This window comes from Pteronotus mesoamericanus, unplaced genomic scaffold (genome assembly GCF_021234165.1).
Source record: "Pteronotus mesoamericanus isolate MK-2021 breed Mesoamerican mustached bat unplaced genomic scaffold, CSHL_Meso_final scaffold_85, whole genome shotgun sequence".
NCBI classification, from domain to species: Eukaryota; Metazoa; Chordata; class Mammalia; order Chiroptera; family Mormoopidae; genus Pteronotus; species Pteronotus mesoamericanus.
Window position 1 is genome coordinate 73,767,218 of NW_026555329.1, and position 18,813 is coordinate 73,786,030.

Genomic DNA, 18,813 nt, shown 5'->3' on the forward strand with positions numbered 1-18,813 from the left:
ATCGGACCCGAATCCGCATTGACCCCCTACTCTTACCACTTAGAAACCCACCTCGGGACCGACCAAGCACATGCGCAGCTGTAGCCAAGAAGCCCGTAAAGATGGGTGGTGAGACCTGCTTTGCCTCCTGATACCTTGGGAAATCTACCAGCTGTACAGCTGTGACCCTAGACTCACAGGACAGGCACGGCGTCTCTAAGTTCTAACTCCAAATGCGGCGCTCTATCATCAGTTCTGGGGTCATTCTGGGAGGGCGTCCCCTCCCCCCACCTTAGGACCTTTCCCACACTCATCTCAGGGCCTGTGTCCATGTCCTCCAATGGCACAGAGACGGAGAGGACAACTGCCCCCAAGTCAGGAAGAACTCACCGCTGGCCACACTCAACAGGTATCTCAGCTTTGCTGTGGGTACAGCACTGAGCTGACGGCGGTGGGAGAGGCCACCCTGCCCTTCCAAAAAAGTATCATTCATGTCTCCTTTCCTGAAGAACCCTCGCATCTAATTCAGAAGAGACACACACATGGGCCACGTTGCCCAAGGATGCCAGGTAGTAAGTTTCTGAAAACCACAACTGAACTGACAACGTGAAGCCACAAACTAGGTAGGATCCTGGGCCAGTGAAGGCTTCTAGGAGGAGGCAGTCCTTGAGCAAGGTCTTGAAGGACGACTAATGGGGAGATGGGGGCGGGGGGAAAGAGGGAAGAATGCTCTATCTACCCGGTAAGAGGAGTTAGAGAAAGACCCTGGGGCAGGAATGGCTGGAGGAAGGGAAGTTGACAGATGGAGCTGGGGACAAAGATGGACCAGCCAACTCTCGTGACAGGACAGAGAGTCATGGTTGCCAGGCTGAGGATGCTTGTCATGATCCCTTCTGCCAGTGGCTTCTGAGCTGGTTCAAGCTACATGTTGCAGGTCTGTTTCTGGAAGCTGACACTAACTCGGACTTTGGGATGCAAATCGTTCAGTGGGGATCAACACCTGTGCAGGGAAGGGGGAGGAAGCTGTCAGAGTCACCTGCCCCTGGCAGCTGCAGGACAAAATGGTCACACCGCTATGCTCCTGCCCGGCTGAGGCCAGGAGGCGGGCTCTCTGGAAGGGCGTCGCGGTGGAGCGGGGCCTCTGTGCAGCTGACAGACCCTGAGGGGGCTGACGGCCGGAGGCTCTCAGCTGACCACACTCAGCACCCGACAAGTCCCCCCCACAAGGGGAATCTGGGCGGCATATCTCAGTGTCACCCCGTCATGGAAGCCTCGGTTCGAATGAAATCTTTGGCAGAGCTATTGGGTTGCGGAGGGGCAGTGACCTCAGAGTCCTGTGTGCTCCGGTGACTGTTCGGCCAGACCCGAGACTCGCCTGCCCGGGCCACGAAGGCAGGCCCAGAGCGGAGCACCCCTGCGGGGAGACACTCTCCCTCGGTGTGGTGGAGAAACAGAGAGAGGGCCGCGCGTTTGGGGCTGGACAGGGACTGGGTGACGTGTGGAATGCTGGGTAAAAGTGAGTAAAGAGAAACGAGGTTCCGAGGTTTCAAGGCTGGATTCCAGTCCAAAGGAACTGGGGGGGTTGGAGGATAAGAAGTGATTTCCCTGGACCAGAAAGGCAGACTCGCCTCCATTCCCTCGCATGTTGCGGGGGCTCTCTAGCTTCTTGGGGGAATGTGAGGGACAGTAAGACAGGGCTCTGTCCTCAAAGAATTCACAGACTAGTAAGGAGCCTGTCAATAAAGAAGACAGAGTGAGGTGCAAATCAGCAGAGGAATGGGAAAGTGCTATGGAAACTGTGAGGAGTAAAAGGGCTTAGGAATGCTCCATAGAAGAGGGGACAAGTGACCCGTCAGAAAGCTTTTCGAAACTAACACGATGAAGACCAGAGGAAAAATCATGTGCAAAGTTAGAAAACTACTGCCGATTTGGGGAACCACAAATAACTTTTTATAGCAACGGTATGGCTGTGGTTCCCAAACTCTGTGCCGAGGCACCCGTGAGGGCCACAGTGAATTCTCAGGGCTTCCTGGGATACTTTAAATGTTCGTGGAGAACACAGCGACATCTGTTGGTCACCGTGAGAATTACTTTCAATTTATGTGCATTCTTTTTCCAAATGCTCACTAAGTTGTTAGAACATGAATACTTAGTAAGTTGTTTGGACTTAACTGCTTAAAAAAATAAGAGTGCTGTGGCCCTGGCTGGTGTGGCTCAGTGGATTGAGTGCCAGTCTGAGAACGAAAGGGTCACAGGTTCAATTCCCAGTCAGGGCACATGCCTGGGTTATGGGCTAGGTCCCTAGTAGGGGGCGTGAAAGAGGCAATCACACATTGATACTTTTCTCCCTCTCTTCCCCTCTCTCTAAAAATAAGTAAATAAAATCTAAAAAGAGTGTTAGGCCTTGGGAGGCTATGACAAATTACTGAGTCATTAAGTGTACCATGAACTGAGAAAGTTGGGAACCTTGGTGGAAGAGCAGTGAGTCAGAGAGAGAGGTTGCGAGCTCCAGCAGGGCCCCCCGTTACAGGCCAAGAGGTTCGCACGTGCTGCTTCAGTGGGGAGGTCTCCCTGGAGCGGGACGGCATGGTCAGCTCCTGTTTTCCCGAGTTAGGTTTGTCAGAGAGCCCCACGGGAGGCGCTGCCACAGTCCCAGTGAGGGAGATGGGCCTGAACCCAGCAGCACCAGGCCTGGAGCGGCGCTACGGCACGCTCCATTAACATTACAGAACCCTAATGCATGCCCAGCGCTGTAGTAAACGCCAGACATCAAAGATAAATGAGACCAGGGCCCTGCGTTTAAAGCACTCACAAGCAAGTGGAAAGGCAGCCAGGAAAACAAGCCACTGCAATGAGTGGAGAACCTCTAGGAGTTCAAGAGGCAAGAAGAAAGAGTGCTGTTCCAGGAAGCCAAGGGGAACAGCACGTGCAAAGGCATGGAAGCGAGCGATGGTGGAGGGTTTCAGTCAATCAGATTGATCATCAGCACTGGCTCTTGGGTGAGGGGGATTCGGGAGGGAAGGGGCCAGAGAGCAAGGCAGGGGCCAGGTTGTGAAGGATGGTGCATGCCGCACTGAAACTCCCAAAGGGCGTGACGGCGACAAGCCACTGAAGGGTTTCAAATAAAGGGGTGGTGCGATGGGATTTGCAATTTACAAAGTCCTACGTGGACACGCTGCGCTGGGGGCCATGTGTAGACAAGCAGCAGGTCAGGAACAGAGGCCAGAAGGATGGAGACACATCTCTGAGTGAGAGGTCTGAAATCCAGCCAAGAAGCAAGGGACAAGAGGTCCACCCGTGTGACGAGGACAGGAAAACGATGTCAAATGGATCCCAGGCACCCAGAGGGGAAAGGGCTGACAAAGGGCTGATTGCATCTGTCAGGCTCTGGAGCAGCTGTGAGTTCAGGAGCGGCCTGAAGTCACACAGCCACTCCCCTGCACAGGTAATACACAGCCTGCTTGGAGTGACAGGTAGGAGTCAGGAGAAAGCAGCTCCCAGGCTCCAAGGGCTTGTGACTCTGTCACTGGCTCCCCAGGAGCGTACACAGCAGTTCTGCCACACGGCCAACTCAAGCCATCCTTGCTCTAATGACGGATTGGATAGCATGATACCCCAATGAGCCGAGCAGGGACAGATCCCCGGGACTCCTGGGGCCGTGCTTTGTCCACGCAGGATGCGGGCCACCCTAGACCCTCACAATTGCTCTCCAGGAGGCCATGACCGCCTTTCCCCACTGAGCTTTCTGTCACTTGCACATCTAGAGTCTAGGCCAGAGGTTAGACTTAAGGCCAGGACAACAGATACCCTTTCAACATCTTCAACCTACTGGGAGATAAAACTGAACCCAGGCAAGGATTTATCAGATGCTGGCTGTTTTGCAGCCCAAGTTGCTGGATGCTCTCACCGATCCTTCAGCCTCTACCTGGAAATGGGGTCTCTAGACGCATGCTCAGAGTCCTGCCGACAGGGGGCAGGTGTTGGCATGTCGCCTGGTCTCCTGGAGGCACCCCTTGCCCAGCTTCTTCATCCCGTGTGAGGTGGCACTAGCAGGTGCAGCCCACCTACCGGAGGGTGCAGGGTCTCTTGCTTTTGATGGGGAGGTTGTCATGCCTAAAGCTTTACAGTGGATCAGGCGGTCTCGTGTTGCTCCTCTGACCCACATAACAGCCTCTTTTATCAAAGAAACCAGCTCAGGAAGGTTGTGGTTTGCTTGAGGTGACACAGCTGATAAATCACAGGACAGGGCCTTGCACCCGTCTCCGCAGCCACATCATTGCCATCCTCCCACCCTGACGTCTGACAGATGTAGGGGGGACAATCCAATGGCAAGTGCCTTTTATCCCTTTTTTTCCTTTTCCCATTGTAAACGTCACATGCGCTCATCATAAACCATTAGAACATGAAGGAGAGACACAATGCAAAGGGCAAGGGTCCCCCGTCACTTCCGGCTCCAGGTGCGGGCCCTGTGAGCTATGTAACGTTACCTTCCTCCAAACTTTTTCCAGGGCCCGGCACAGCGCCTGACACAGAGCGTGTGCTCAATAAAGGCTTATTGAAGGAACTAACGAGAGACTACCGCTCATTTGCAGAACTTAATGACCATTTCACGAGGTGCTTTTCCATTCAGCTGCGCAACACGGGCGCCTTTTTGTGTGAGTGTGCATGTGCCTCCCAAGGAACAGCCTCTGTAGCTCGGTCACCTCAGACGGGGACAGGCCTCTTGGAACAGGCCCAGGCAGCCCCCTCGGCTCACACCAGCCGCCCACCCTGCCTCAGTTCCCAGAGGGCAGTTGTGAACTATTTTGGTTGAACTGACTGGTCATTTTTTTTTCCTTTAAAACCACTAATTAAACAAGTGTTATTTTTGTCTGCATAATATTTCACTGATTTGTCTCAGTTTTCTCTTCAACCAGGTGCTTTGGGGTTGTATAAGCAAATTCTTATGTGCATATATAAATATAAATGAATAATTGGCTGAGAATTTTTTGCCCCAAAAGGTCACTGTAGACACATTTGGATTAGAGGAAGCAAGAACTTACCCTGCTCGGTGCGCTGGTGAGGTAGTTCTGGCCCCTCAGGCAGGAAGCTGCTTTGAATTCCCACCTTTGAAAGGATGGTGCACAGAGCTGGGGCCTGGCTCCCGCCTCCCGCCTCCCACAGGCACGTGGACACAGCCGTGGGGCGGCTCTGCGGACCGGCCTGGGAGAAAGCGTCTGCTGGGTACACAGCAGCGCGGTCAACTGGGTCAACGGCAGGGCCCAGGCTTTGGCAGCTGGCAGACTGGGATCAGGCCTATCTTGGGCAACCTAAACACTCTAAGTCTCAGCGTCCTATTCCAAAAAGTGGGTATAATAACGACCTCATCCATTTTTTAATGAGGATTAAATGAAGTGGTACAAGTACTGCGCTCATAGAGCGAGGCCTGGCGGGTAGTGAGCGCTCAGTACAGGCTCACAGCAGCGGCCACCTCGGAGGTCCTGAGAGGTGTCCTCCACCCTCCCCCACAGACTGATCTCACAGAGGCCAGAGGTTCCTTGGCACCCTACAGGCAGTTGACTTAACATCCAAGGACCATAACTTAATTTTCACTTTAATTCATAGGAATTAGAGGATTGATTTCTTTCTTTTTTAAGTTTCCATATCTTTTTTTATTTTTTTATTGTCGTTCAAGTATAGTTGTCCCCATTCCCCCTCCCCAATAATCTCCCCCGTTCCCCCCACCCCCTGTTGCCCTTGTCCACGGGTCCTTTATGCATGTTCCTTGACTTGCTTTTCCCCCTCCTTTCCGCCCTACCCCTCTGCCCCCCGCCCCTCTGGTCACTGTCAGTTTGTTATTTATTTCAATGTCTCTGGTTCTACTTTGCTTGCTTGTTTTGTTGGTTAGGTTCCACTTACAGGAGAGATCCTATGGTATTTGTCTTTCAAGCTACAACAGCAAGCTGCAGAGGTTCCCAGTTTTGCTCCCATATTTCAGGGACAAGGAGGGTGAAGTGAATGGTATTTATGGAGTCTGCCTATGACAGTTTCCTGAGTGGCTGGGTGACCCGGGACCCAGCCTCCTGGGCTCCAGAGTATGCTGTTTTGCAATGCATCCCCCTCCGCCCGCCCTGTCTCAGGAAGCAGTGAGACACCAGCATGCACTCAGAGCCGTGTGCACACTGAGGCCAGCCTCCTAGGGGAAGTCTGTTTGGAAAGGCACAGCGACACCGGGTACAACCAGAAGGAAAGGAGCACCATATTGGTTAGGCCTTCAGGACTACGATGATGGAAACCCAACTCAAATGTACTTAAGATCCAAGGAAGATGGCAGGAGGCAAGAAGCCTTGAACCAAACTTCGAATGTACTTCCTCAACACCCTCTGCTTATCTTAAATCTCTGCTGGTCTCTGTTAGCAGCTTCTGCAGTGGCCGTGGGCTATAAAGACGACCACCAACAGCCCTAGATTCGTGTTCCCAGGAAGACAGCGCCTTGCCCCCAGCTTCCCCATATACATCCTAATGAAGGATTACGACTAGGTCACGTGTCCACCCCATGGACCAACCACTGTTGCCAAGGAGATGAGATACTACGATTGGCCACGCCTGGATGGTGAGGCCATCCCCAGGCCAGAGGGACAGAGTGCTATCACTGACAGAGACCCCAGAACTGTGTAGAGCGGGGGTGGGGGACATGGGGGGGGTTACCTCCAGGAGGAGGGCTGGACAGAGAAAGCCTGCGGAGCCATCCCAGGAACCGAAAAGAAAGGCCTGGAAAATGAGCTTCATTTACATGTTTTTCTTTTCAGGATCTTTCCAGGAGCTCCTCAAACTACAGATGAGTGTTTGTGTAAATATAAATTCACAGGATTACACAATTTACATGTAAAACAGGGCCAGTTTTCTCACGAGGTTCATAAACCAGCTCTGAAGCAATTCTAAAAGAATTGTGACAAAATGGTGTTTAGCATTAGCAATATTACTAGAAAAACACACAAAGACTCCCAAGGTGCCCACTTGGGAGGATAACTTTCATTTGAATGTAGGAGTATTATTTTGGTTTTTTTGAAAATCCAGATTATGTGTAAAATTATTTTGGCAATAACTAAATCAATATGAATATATTACCAAAATATGTTTGCACCCCAGTGTAAATGTCTTCCTCGTATGTAGAGCTAAGAATTTAGGGTAATGGGAATTGCGTGAATTTTAAGGTCGGGAGGTAGTGAGTGGGGCTTTTAATTTGGGGTTTGGGGTCCCGCACCTGGTTATTGCTATCACATCAGGGTCCCCTGAGCTGAGACTGGATCCCACCCCAGAGACTCTGGTCAGGTGGGTCTGGGTGGGGCCAGGCATCCTATTTCCTGAATACTGGACAGATGATTTTGACTCCCCACTGCCCTGGGGCGCTTTTCTCAGCGTGCGAGTAGGAGATCCCGCAATGCAGATTCCTGGGCCCCTCCCAGGCCTGCTAGGTCTGACTTGGTGAAGAGCAGAGCTATGACTCTACACTTTATTAAGCTGCCAAGTGACTGTTCTAAATTTTTTTTTTATTTTGAGACGTACAGATTTGCAGAAAGTTGCAAAACAAAATGTACAGAGAGGTCCTATGTACCCTTCATCCAGTGACCCCGAAAGGTAACCTCTTGCACAACTAGAGGACATCATGAAAGCCAGAATTTGACATTGGTACAATCCACATCGCTTATTCAGATTTCATTAGGTTTACATGCACTTGTGTGTGTGTGTCTGTGTGTGCGCGCAATTATATCACATGTGTAAGCTTGTGTAACCACCATTGCAGCCAAGGTACAGCAGTGTCCCCTCACCACAAGGCTCCCTAATGCCACCTTTCAGAGCCACGCCAACCCGTCACCACCCCATCCCTAACCTCTGGCCACTACTTATATTTTCTCCATCTCTATAACTTTGTTATTTCAAAATCGTTATGCAAATGGGATCATATAATATGAAAACTTTTGCTCAAGAGGAGGGGCAGAGGTTAAAGGGGCACAGATTAAAAATAATAAGTTTTACAATTAAAAAAATATGAAATCTTTTTAGATTGTTTCTTTTCCCCTCACATAACTCCCTTGAGATCCACTCAAATCACTGCAGGTAGCATTTTTTTCAGTGCAGCATAGTATTCCATTGCATGGATATACCACCATGTGTTAAATATCCACCAGCTGAACATTTGAGATGTTTTCAGTTTTTGTCTATTACAAATGAAGCTGCTATGAATATTCATATTCAAGTCTTCATGTGAACATAAGTTCTCATTTCTCTGGAATAAGTGCCCAGGAATGCTACTGCTGGGTAACATACAGTAAGTGCATGTTTAGTTTTATAAGAAACTGCCAAACTATTTTCCAAAGAGTCCATACCATTTACATTCACACCAATACACGAGTGGTCCAGTTTCTCCACATGCTCAACAGCATTTGATGTTATTATTTTATTCTAGCCATTCTGATGTGTAGTAATAGCTCATGGTGGTTTTAATTTGCATTTCCCAAATGCCCAATAACATGAACATCTTTTCATGTGCTTACTTGCCATCTGTATCTCCTCTTTGATGAAATATCTGTTCATGTCTTTTGCCCACTTTTTTATAGAATATGTACTCGAGATAAAAGTTCTTTGTCAGACACATGGTTTGCAAACATTTCTCCCAGTGTATAGATTGCCTTTTCATCTTAACAGGGTCCTTCAGGGAGCAAAATAATAATAATAATAGGATAAAGACCAATTTATTAATTTTTATCTGTAACAGTTTGTACTTTTGGTGTGAAGTCTCAGAACTATTTGCCTAGTGCTAGATCCCAAAGATTTTGTCCTAAAAGTTTTTACGTTTTACATGTAAGCCTGTGATCTATTTTGAGGTGACTTTTGTATAAGGTGTGAGGTCATTTTTTTGGCCAGTGTACATCCAATTGCTCCAGCACCACTTGTTGAAAAGGCTTTCCTGCTGCTATTGCTTTGCTTTTGTATCTCTGTCAAAAATCAATTGAGGATAGCTGTGTGGGTCCATTTCTGGGTTCTCTACTCTGTTTCTTTCATCTATGGGTCTATATCTCTGCCAGCACCACCCAGTCTTGTCTACTGTAGCCAAGTCTTGAAATCTGGTAGACCGATTCCACCCACTTCATTCTTCTCTTTCAAAATTGATTTAGTTAGTTTAACTCCTTTGCCTTTCCATACAAATTTTAAAATAAGCTTGTCTAGACCTACGAGAATTCCTATTGTGATCACTGTGAAGTCTTCCAATCCATGAATATAATGTATCTCCCCATTTATTGAGGTCTTCTCTGATTTTTAATATGTAATGTAAATGGCATTGTGTTTTAATTTTGGTTTCCACATGTTCATTGTTAATATACAGAAAAGCCATGTTGCTTTTGTGTTTGTGTGTTGATCTTGAATCCTGCAACTTTGCTGAACTCACTTATTAGTTCAGGATTTTTTATTTCTTAGGATTTTTTATGTGGACAATTGTGTCATCTGAGAATAGGGACAATTTCATTAATTTTGTTCCAATCTCTGAGCTTTTTACTTATTTTTCTTGGCTTACTGCACTTGCTAGAATTTAGAACTATGTTAAATACTCTTGCCTTCTTCCCAATCTCAGGAGAAAGCATTCAGTCTTTCACTATTAAATGTGGCATTAGCTGGTTTTTGTAGATACTTTTTATAAAGTTAAGGAAGTTCCTTTCTATTCCTGAGAATTTTGAATCATCAAAAAGTGTTGGATTTTGTCAAATGCTTTTTCTACATCAAGTGAATGATCACGTAACCCTTCTTTTTTTATACAATTTATGTGGAGAGTATATTGATTTTAAAAAAATATATTAAGCCAGACACATATACCTAGAATAAATAACACTTGGTTGTGGTGTATAATTATTTTTTACACCGCAGTATGTAATTTGCTGGTATTCTTTACGGGTCGATCTGCTGGTGACAAATTCTCTTTGCTTCCCTTCATCTGGCAATGTTATTTCCTCTTCTTTCCCGAAGTGTATTTTCACCAGATATAGGACTTGTGAGTGACAACCCTCATCTTTCAACATTCCTTCTCGCTTCCTCTTGGTCTCCATGGTTTCCGATGTTGTGCTGTCCTTTGAATTGGTGTTCCCTATAGATAACACATCATTTCTCCCTGGCTGCCTTCAAGATGTTTTGTGTTTTCAAAAGTTTAATTATAGCATATGTTGGCATGGATTTCTTTGGGTTCCTCCTATGGGGGCTTCACACAGCGTCTTGAGTCTGTAAGTTTATGTCTTTTGTCAGGCCGGAGAAATTTTTAGCCATTATTTTTTTCAAACCCAGGTGACTTTTGAGCATATTTTACACTTAAAAAGCTTTGCTCTCGAGTGGGCTTCAGGCGTCCAAGAACCCCTCAGACTACATGTAAAATGTGTCAGGGTCATTTGTCGCAGGAGAATGTCCACAGCTGTCACTAGATTTTTAAAAGATTCCGAAGCACTCCTCATCAATTTCATAAAAGGACTGGCTGCGGCCTTATTGTGTTATTTTTGGTCTCCTTGGTTAAAACCAATAAAAACTAGTCAGCCTCCTTTCTTCTACCACATCTGCTGAACTCCTGTGTCCCAATATTTCCCCAACCATTTGGGAAAATATGATCACTCAGGTGAACATTTTGAGTACCTGATACATGCCAGACAAATGCTTTTTTTCATTGTCCCGCTAGTCAGTGAGAAAGAGTTAGAAAATTAAAATTAATATCTTGTTTAGCTCATGAGAAGTTCGGAGTAACTAAGAATTCAGACTAAGTTTTGCTGCTTTCACATCTTACGGCTTTATCCTTTAACGTCTACTCCTACTGCTCTGAGCTGGATATGCCGGCGATCACATTATATCCCGAAAGCATAATTTCATAGACCAGAAACACAGCACCCTGCAGGGGGTCCCATGCCGCGATTCCGTGTGCGCCGCACAGTTGGCAGCTGAGCACTCAGCCCCCCAAGCGGGCTGTTCGTGGCCCGCCGCACAGCTGGCTCCTCCGTGGGGGACCCCTCACCTGCCTTTGCCACCCACCTTCCTGTACTAACTCCTGCTTATCTTTCGGAACTCAGTGTGAGGAACACCCCCTCAGGGAAGCCTTTTGTGGTCTCCGAGCACTGAGTCGGGCATGCCTTTAACGTTACCCAAGTTTGCCAGACAATCCACTGCGATGACTGCCTCGTTGTCACTGCCACCAGACGATGAGACCCTTGAAGGCTGTGACCGGGTCTTGGTTGCTTTTGTCTCCCCAGCACTTCAGTAAATAAATACGACAGGTCACGTACTTGGGCATCGCCTCCAGTTAGCGCTCACCGGCTCCGGCTGACCGGCTGGTCCTTCCCCCTTCTCCATTCATGTCAAAGTATCTGTTGAGTTCTCCCACACACAGGTGTGGCGACCAGATGTTCAGCCTTTCCCCAGCAGTTTAATCTTTCCCGAATTCTCACAAATGTTTATTCATTCACTTCAGGCTTTTTCCAAGAATCGATATATAAAAGTCATTCATCATTTTTTTTCCCCCAGAATGACTATCTTCCCACTTTTGGACAATGTGGGCAACACTGACCTCTGCCATTTTCCTCCTTGGTCTTACTGCTGGAGCTTATGAATTCCTTGCTGTGGTGTTTAAATTTGCTCTTAGGCTATGAGCTCACTGGGGACAGGGAATCTGGCTTCTCCATCTAGAATCTCCAGGGAGTGGAACAAGGCGGGAGTCTGTAAATGTCCATGGAACGAAACTTAACGTTAGATCATCTCAGTGATGCTGTTCCGCATGAGCAGCATGTGCATTTCCTCATCTTCTCTGCATCTTTACTTCCTATTTATCTTTTAACCTTCATTCTAGGCCACTGTGAGTTCTTTTTGGAAAGGATGAAATGGATAGGCAAATACAACACGTTTCAAAGTAATTCTTTTGTTCCACCCAGGTACTATCTTGGCCGTCGGATGTTTATCGTTATCTCAGAGCCAGATATGATCAAGCAGGTGCTGGTTGAGAACTTCAGTAACTTTACCAACAGAATGGTATGTAGTTTTCCTTCTGCATATGGATGGATGGGGAATTATCCTGAGACGCAAGGACTGCGCGTCACAACTAATAGGGACATGATTGGGCCTCTTACTGGGTTTAGATCAGTTCACCTCAAAACTGCGCTCCCCAGTGAATTCAAGCTTTCAAAAGAGATGTATGGGTACAAAAGAATGGCATTTACATTTAAGAAATGCTGCAAGGCAGCTAAAGCTCAAGAGAAGTTGCTGTTAATAAAAACCCTAAAGCCAGGACGGTCTTTTAAAGCTGTTCAAAGCTAGAGGAATCCAGGGAACACAGGTCAAGTGACTGAGGAAGAACGTTAATAAATTTAAGTGAAAAGGCAAAATTTTTTGAGCCTCTAGTGCTGACAACTTTCCCAGAGAGTATAAAAATCTTAAGGGTGGAAAGGAAAGACAGGCAACATTTCGAGTGAAATTTGTTCCCGAGTGGCAGGGGGAGCCTGTAAAAGGGATCCTTCTGTCAGTTTAGGTCTCTGACACACTAAATGATGCAATACTCCACTTTTTTTAGAAAGTTCCTTTTTTACTTTTTATGTCCGTGATGAGAAATCCCAAAGAACAGAAGAGGTGACAGAAAATGGCAGAGGTCAGGGTTGTCTATGTTCTCCAAAACTGGGGAGACGGGAATACTAGCAGAGAAGACCAATAGCATTTATGTTGATTCTTAGAAAGAGTCAAAAAGAAATGAATAAACACTCGCTTGTGAGAATTCAAAGAATCGCTATGCACCAACCTTTTCTTTTCTGTCGAATTAAACTCATCTTCCATTCTTAGAGGGGTAGCAGGTAAGGTAGTCACTCTTTTGTAGGTTATTTGGCAAACTTTTGCCCACTGGCCACGTGCCAGGCATTGGATAGGTGATGATTATAAACGAGATAAGAGACTTAGCCTCGTCCTCAAAGGGCTCCCTTGCAACAGAGGCAGGAATTCTAGCAGAGAAGACCAATAACTAAGACCAATAACTGGTCACATAACTAAGAGGAGGAAGAGCAGGGGTCCACATGTCACCTTGCAACTCAAGCCCAGGGCCTGGTTTACTGCCACCGCTGTAACAGCCACCACAGTGGTATTCCTGGACGGCCAAGGTTTCATTGAGGAGCTGGCTGCTCATACAAAACACACGTTCCTTCCAGCCCCCAAGCACCATGCCCGGTTCCAGGCAGCACACAGCCCCTGGAAGAAGGTGACCAACAGGGAGGGTGAAGGGCCCGCAGAAGTTTACTCTGCTGCCTCCAGAGGCTCCTCCCCAAACATTATGTTGTTCTTCCCCTGTCCAAAGTCCCCCGAAGGTCTTCTGTGGCATTGGGCCCTTAGAAACTGAGTCTGGTGGTTAAACACAGTTGTAGATTGTTGCTCAAAGAGTGTCGGTTTAAGAAGTGGGAGAAGCCAGTGAGTCAAAAGGCCCAGGGTCCCAGCAGGCAGCGAAGGCGCCCCGAGAGCCTGCACGGTTCTCGAGTGCCCTCACCCCTGGGCAGTGAGGTGGGATGTGGGCGCCACGTGTCTCCCTATTGTTTCTCACGACACCCAAATGTCACCAGGGCACAAGACCCTGAGAGCTGACTAGGAAGAGGGCTGCCCTCTGCCGTGTTAGGGACAGACGTTCACTCAACACGCACGTGCAAGCAGAGGGCACCGATAAACTTGCCCTGGCTTCAGTCTGCTTCTCCTTAAACCCTTCGTCTGTCCTCCCTAATTTTTTTCCAACCCCAGGCTAAGTCTCTAGGCCCCAAACTCAGAATACAGTTCTAATTTGCTTCTTCCACTCAACACAGTGCCCTCAGGAGAAATTTCAAGTTCCCCCGACGAGATTTTAAGGGCCTCTGTACTTTAGAGGCATTTCATATCCCTCCATCTCACTTCTCGCGGCTCCCCGCTACAAACTGTCGCCCTGCTGGACCGGCCCCTCCACTCGCTCTGTAACCTCCCCTGGAAAGCCCTGCCCCAGTGCCTTTGCTCATGCTGACACCCCCTCTAGAACTGGAGGCAGCATACCCGTGGGGCTTGCATTTACTAGCAATGTGGGCTTGAGCAAATTACTTAACTCCTGTAAGCCTCTCCTTCTTCCTTTGGAAGACGGGGAAATGATCTACCTCCCTGGGCTGTCGAAGGCTAAATGAGGTCACACGTGTAACCCTGCCTTCCGTGCACTGGACGTGCACTAGCTGCTATTAACAGGAGGCCGCCACCCCTTTGGTAGCCAGCCAAACCCTAGCTATTCTCCCAGGCTCTCCTCCAATCCTGCCTCCCCCATGAAGCCTTCCCTACCCCAACCCACATTCACTTTTCCCCTCCTGAACTCTTATAACACATCATCAGCATCACTCACATTCACAATTGATTCCATGTGCCTTCTACTATTTACAGTAAATGAAGGTATGGCTTTCACCCTAACACGATCATTAGCTCTTTAAGGCTTGTACTATTGTTTTGTACCCCACGGCCCAAACACGTAAGGACTATTCAGCATCCAGTACCTTCTTGTTCAAACTGAAGTGAGTCTTCATCAACTTGACACTCTCCCTAGAAGAAACAGGCATTGACTGAACCTGGAGAGTCGATATACACACATTCTCCTCTCGATCCTTCAGAAACACAGAAGCAGACCCATCAGAGATGAGATCTCTAGAAAACCCCCGTGTTTATACTTTTCCATCTGGGAATGTATCCATTTATCTTTAGCTTTGTTTATGGTCTTTAATCCAATTCCATATTGATGATAAAACAACCCTCAGTGACTCAATTTTTTAAAAACCATCTTTAGAGTGGGATTTTCTCGCAGGTTTTTGAAAGTCAAATTAAATTGGGTTCTGTGGTTCCCTCTCACCCATATGCTCATTTATCTGCTCAAAGAACTCAAGGAGATTAGTTAGTGAGGCGTGATTTCTCCTCATGACACCACGCAGCCTTCCCCCTAATAAGCCATGTTTGCTTAAGTGTTCAGTGATTCGGCTTTATTATACATCCATTCAGTAAACATTAATCGCTTACTCCATGCAAGCGTCTACCAAATGGTCCCCCGCGATACAGAAAATACCTCCGCATATTAGTTTGACACATTAAGTGAAAAGGAACTTAAATAATGCACGGTTTCATTTTCCGCCTGTGAGAGCTCCTGTCGGCTCACCAGTCAGGCCTGGCCGCACGCGGGCCCCCGCCAGCCTGGGGGAGAGGGGCCGCGCTGGCTGCAGCGGGGGTGACACCACAGGGCGCTCCCTGACCTGCGTGGCTATTGAGCAGATACGTACTTGAATGCAAAAGTCGTTTAATGAAATTGTTATTGTTTTCAAACTCCAGAACACTGGGCTGGATGCACTGCAGGTCCGACCCAGGTGGCGGTTCTTACAACGCCTCCCCACTGACGCGTTTGGAGGCGCTCCGTTCCGCAGAATGGCTGCTCCACCTCGCTCGGTTTCCAGATAGAGGCCTCCCCGGGCCTCTATCAGCACCCCCGGCACTTCCTGACCTTGCTCGGTGGCCGGGCAACCGTTAAACCCAAATCAATCTTCTGGCATTTATAGGACCTGCTGTCTCAGCGCCTCGAGACTTGGTTATTTTTATTTAGATTTTTTTTTTTTTTAATTAGCTCCTCTTTGCTATCGGACACTCATTGAAGCCACAGAGGATGTTCCTTCTTTAATATCTGCAGAAACTGGAGCCGGGGGGCCACATGCCTCAGCAGAAATGTCCACAGTCCTGGGGGAGCTTCCCGCTCCAGCCTCTCCTCAAGGTCCCAAGCTGGGGGGCGCTGTGAGAAGGGTGACCGGTATTGGGTGGTCTGTGGCCCACGTTAGAGTGGTCTAGTGGGAAGGGGACAAGGAGGGGAAGCTCCGAGTTCTGGTCCAAAATGACAACACAGAGGGTAAGTCAGGCTGCAGGCAAATCCATTTCCAGGTTCCGCTGCCTGTGTGCAGAGTGGTAATAGCAGGTGCTGGGAGTTCCATGTGTGGGCGTGGCTACCAGCCCTGAGGTCCTCGTGGGCGACACAGGGTCACCACTCCAGGCACAGGCTGGGTCTCACCCTCTGCTCACAAGAGACGCACCTAAAGCATGTGCTTTGCGAGTGGTTTTATCCAGAACCACGAGAACCCAGGGGCCTGGCCACCGCAGGTGCAGCCTCTCCCAAGGCCGCTCCTGTCCTCCCACTGGGAGGCAGAAGGACAGCAAAACTGCAGAGCCCTCAGCCCGGGCCAAGATCAGTAAAGTTCGGAGGCAAATTAGTCACCAGAAACCTTACCGCCTCTGCGGCCACCCCTCATCACAGCGGAGTGTGTGGGCTCATTACAGCTCACCGGCAAGGACAACCGTGCGAGCTCCAGGTGGATCGGCCACCTGTGCTGGAGCCGCGGGGACCTGCCTGCTGCCATCTAAGCTGGGTTGGTGGGGGGCGGGGCGGGGGGGCACACAGCTCAGCAGGCTTGCCATAAACTGCCCCCCCACCCCAACCCCTGCAACTGGCGCACTCCACCGAGTGCCGTCTAGAGTTTCTGACCTCCTTTCCCTTAAAGGAAACAGTGAGTCAATCAGAGCATTCAGGTTTTCAAACCTGAGCAGTGAGATTTATGTGGTGAGCACGGTTTTTCGTGCGTGACTTAGGAACGCTCTCCTCACCTCACTCAAAGCTCCAATACTATTTTTAGCTTTGCGTATCTTTTACTTTATTTATTTTTTTAAAAAACAGTTTAGGTTTTATTGTATTCTTTCCATTACTATTTGGAGAAAGGTCAACTCACGCGGTGGGTCCACGGCCCTGAGCGAGGGAGACCTTCTTACCTAAAACCCAAACAGGCTGCACAGAGCCAGGAACACAGCGGGGCGACCTCACTTGCCGGACCCACTGCTATTTTGAGGCAGGTCTCCTTGTTTTATGTGACACATTGTGCTCTGCACAGGCAGTCCTCCCGCCTCAGGGGGAGGCTTCTCCTCCTAGGATGGGCTGTCCCCCAGAGTCCCACGTGACAGCCAGGATGGGATGCCTGTCCCCTGCAGGCCTCCCCTTCCCCCCGCTTTTGCCGTGACTGGGCATTGGCTGGTCCTGAAAAAACTCCAGATCCAGGGAGCTGCATTCCGCTGTAAAACACTTAGCCTCACATTTTCACCATGGTGGGTAAGTGTGAACTCTAGCATCTTTTTAAAGGTGCCGAGTGCCTCGTGAAGCCTTAGGAATGCAGGAATCGTGCTAAGTGGTATTGATTTGAATGCTCAGATGTTCTGTCAATGCCTTGTGGAACGTTTTTAAATTTTAAATCTTGCTGAAAACGATTTCATATTTTTCGGTCTTACTAGACCCTTGGTTCAGCAGGAAGCCATCTTTATCATTTTTAAAAAAGAAATAAGTAAAATGTTATTCTTAGGCCTTGTTTCCAGAACTTTGGTGGTGGCAGAAGTAGAAATAAATGTATAAACCAGGAGATTAATATCTAGAATTTTGAGGAGAGAACAGTAAATAAACCAATTCTGCGTTCTCAATGGTTGTATTCCTGAACATTCCACGGAAGTCAAGTCACTGTGCTAGTGAGACCGACATTCTCTCTCCTGTGTCCCAACTCCTTTTTGTAACACCTCTTTCCTTTCTATTTCCACCCTGTCTAAGCCGTAACCCCGCAGTATAGTGAAAGGCACTTGGCTTCAATTTAAAGAAGTGAAATTAGAGTCCACATTTGCCACCTTTTAGTAGCTCTGCGACTAGAGCCAGCCCTTGAACTCCTCTGAGCCCCAATTTCCTCTTGTGTAAAACACGAGTGTCAGACTAGCTCGCCAATCACAAGGCCCGCTGGGTTCCCGGTTCAGGTGGCAGTCAGCGCCGACAGGTAACCATGCAGTCCCTCCAGCATCCCAGAGAGCCCTTTCGAGCTTCAGGTGCAAGGGCCCCTCAGGAGAATTCTTTCTCCCAGCCAAGTGCGACGGGTGCCGTATCAGGGACACGTCGTCCTTCCTTAGCACGGCTTCTGCGAGAAACTTGGCTGAGAGCTGCGGAAGATTTTCCCCCGGAGATAAGATTCAGCAAACCCTCCCGCCTTCTTCCCCGGTCAGAAAGGCCCACGCCGCCTGGCACGGGGCTAATGGAGACACAGACGCAAGCCTGGGGTTTCCCCTCCTCGGAGGAAATGAGAGCCACTCTATCTGGCAGCGCCACCAGGGTCCACATCATGCCTGTGTCCACATTCGCGGGGCCCTCCTCCCACCAGCTGAGCAGCTGGAGACAGAGCCCAGGCTGCACTCAGCCCCTGGGGGTCCCCCGAGCCAGCCCCCCCGGAGCTGTGGACACACCACACAACCTTTCTTGGAGGCCACACTCCGGGGCCACGGTCTGGAGCAGAGACAGTGAAGAAGAGACCTTTATGGCCATCTTCTACTGGCAGAGAGCGAATGGGCGAAAATTGACCAGTGGGGACGGAGCACTTTCACTGTCTCAAAGCACCGCAATATAAGCCCTGGCTGTGTGTACAGCTACAGCCATACATTGAAAACAGCCTATGGTCTCAGGTGTAGCATTTGGGGCTCTCCATGTGACAGAATCCTAGAGTTCATGTTGGTTATACTCTAATGAGGGGCGGTGCAAGATGCTTCCCCTACCCAGGGGAGGGTGGGCCAGGCCGTGCGGGGCAGCTTCCCCGTCTGTGCGAGCATGTGTTTGTCACAGCGGACCTGGCCTTTGTGAGGTCACGGCATGCCTTCTGCTATAAATACTTTTGCAGCCTACGTGACATACGTAAGACTACACAAGAGGGCGATACTCACACCGGGACTGCTGAAGTCCTGCAGCCTCTAAAAGCACCT

The 18,813-nt window shown here is 48.8% G+C and overlaps 1 protein-coding gene across 1 annotated transcript in view; it reads left to right on the forward strand.

Moving 5' to 3' along the window:
• The window catches only part of TBXAS1 (thromboxane A synthase 1), a 141,759-nt gene that overhangs the window by 53,878 nt on the left and 69,068 nt on the right, over positions 1-18,813 (forward strand). Inside the window, exon 4 of the mRNA XM_054564655.1 lies at positions 11,913-12,009. Coding sequence (XP_054420630.1) covers positions 11,913-12,009 — 97 coding nt within the window. The remainder of the gene's footprint in view (positions 1-11,912; positions 12,010-18,813) is intronic.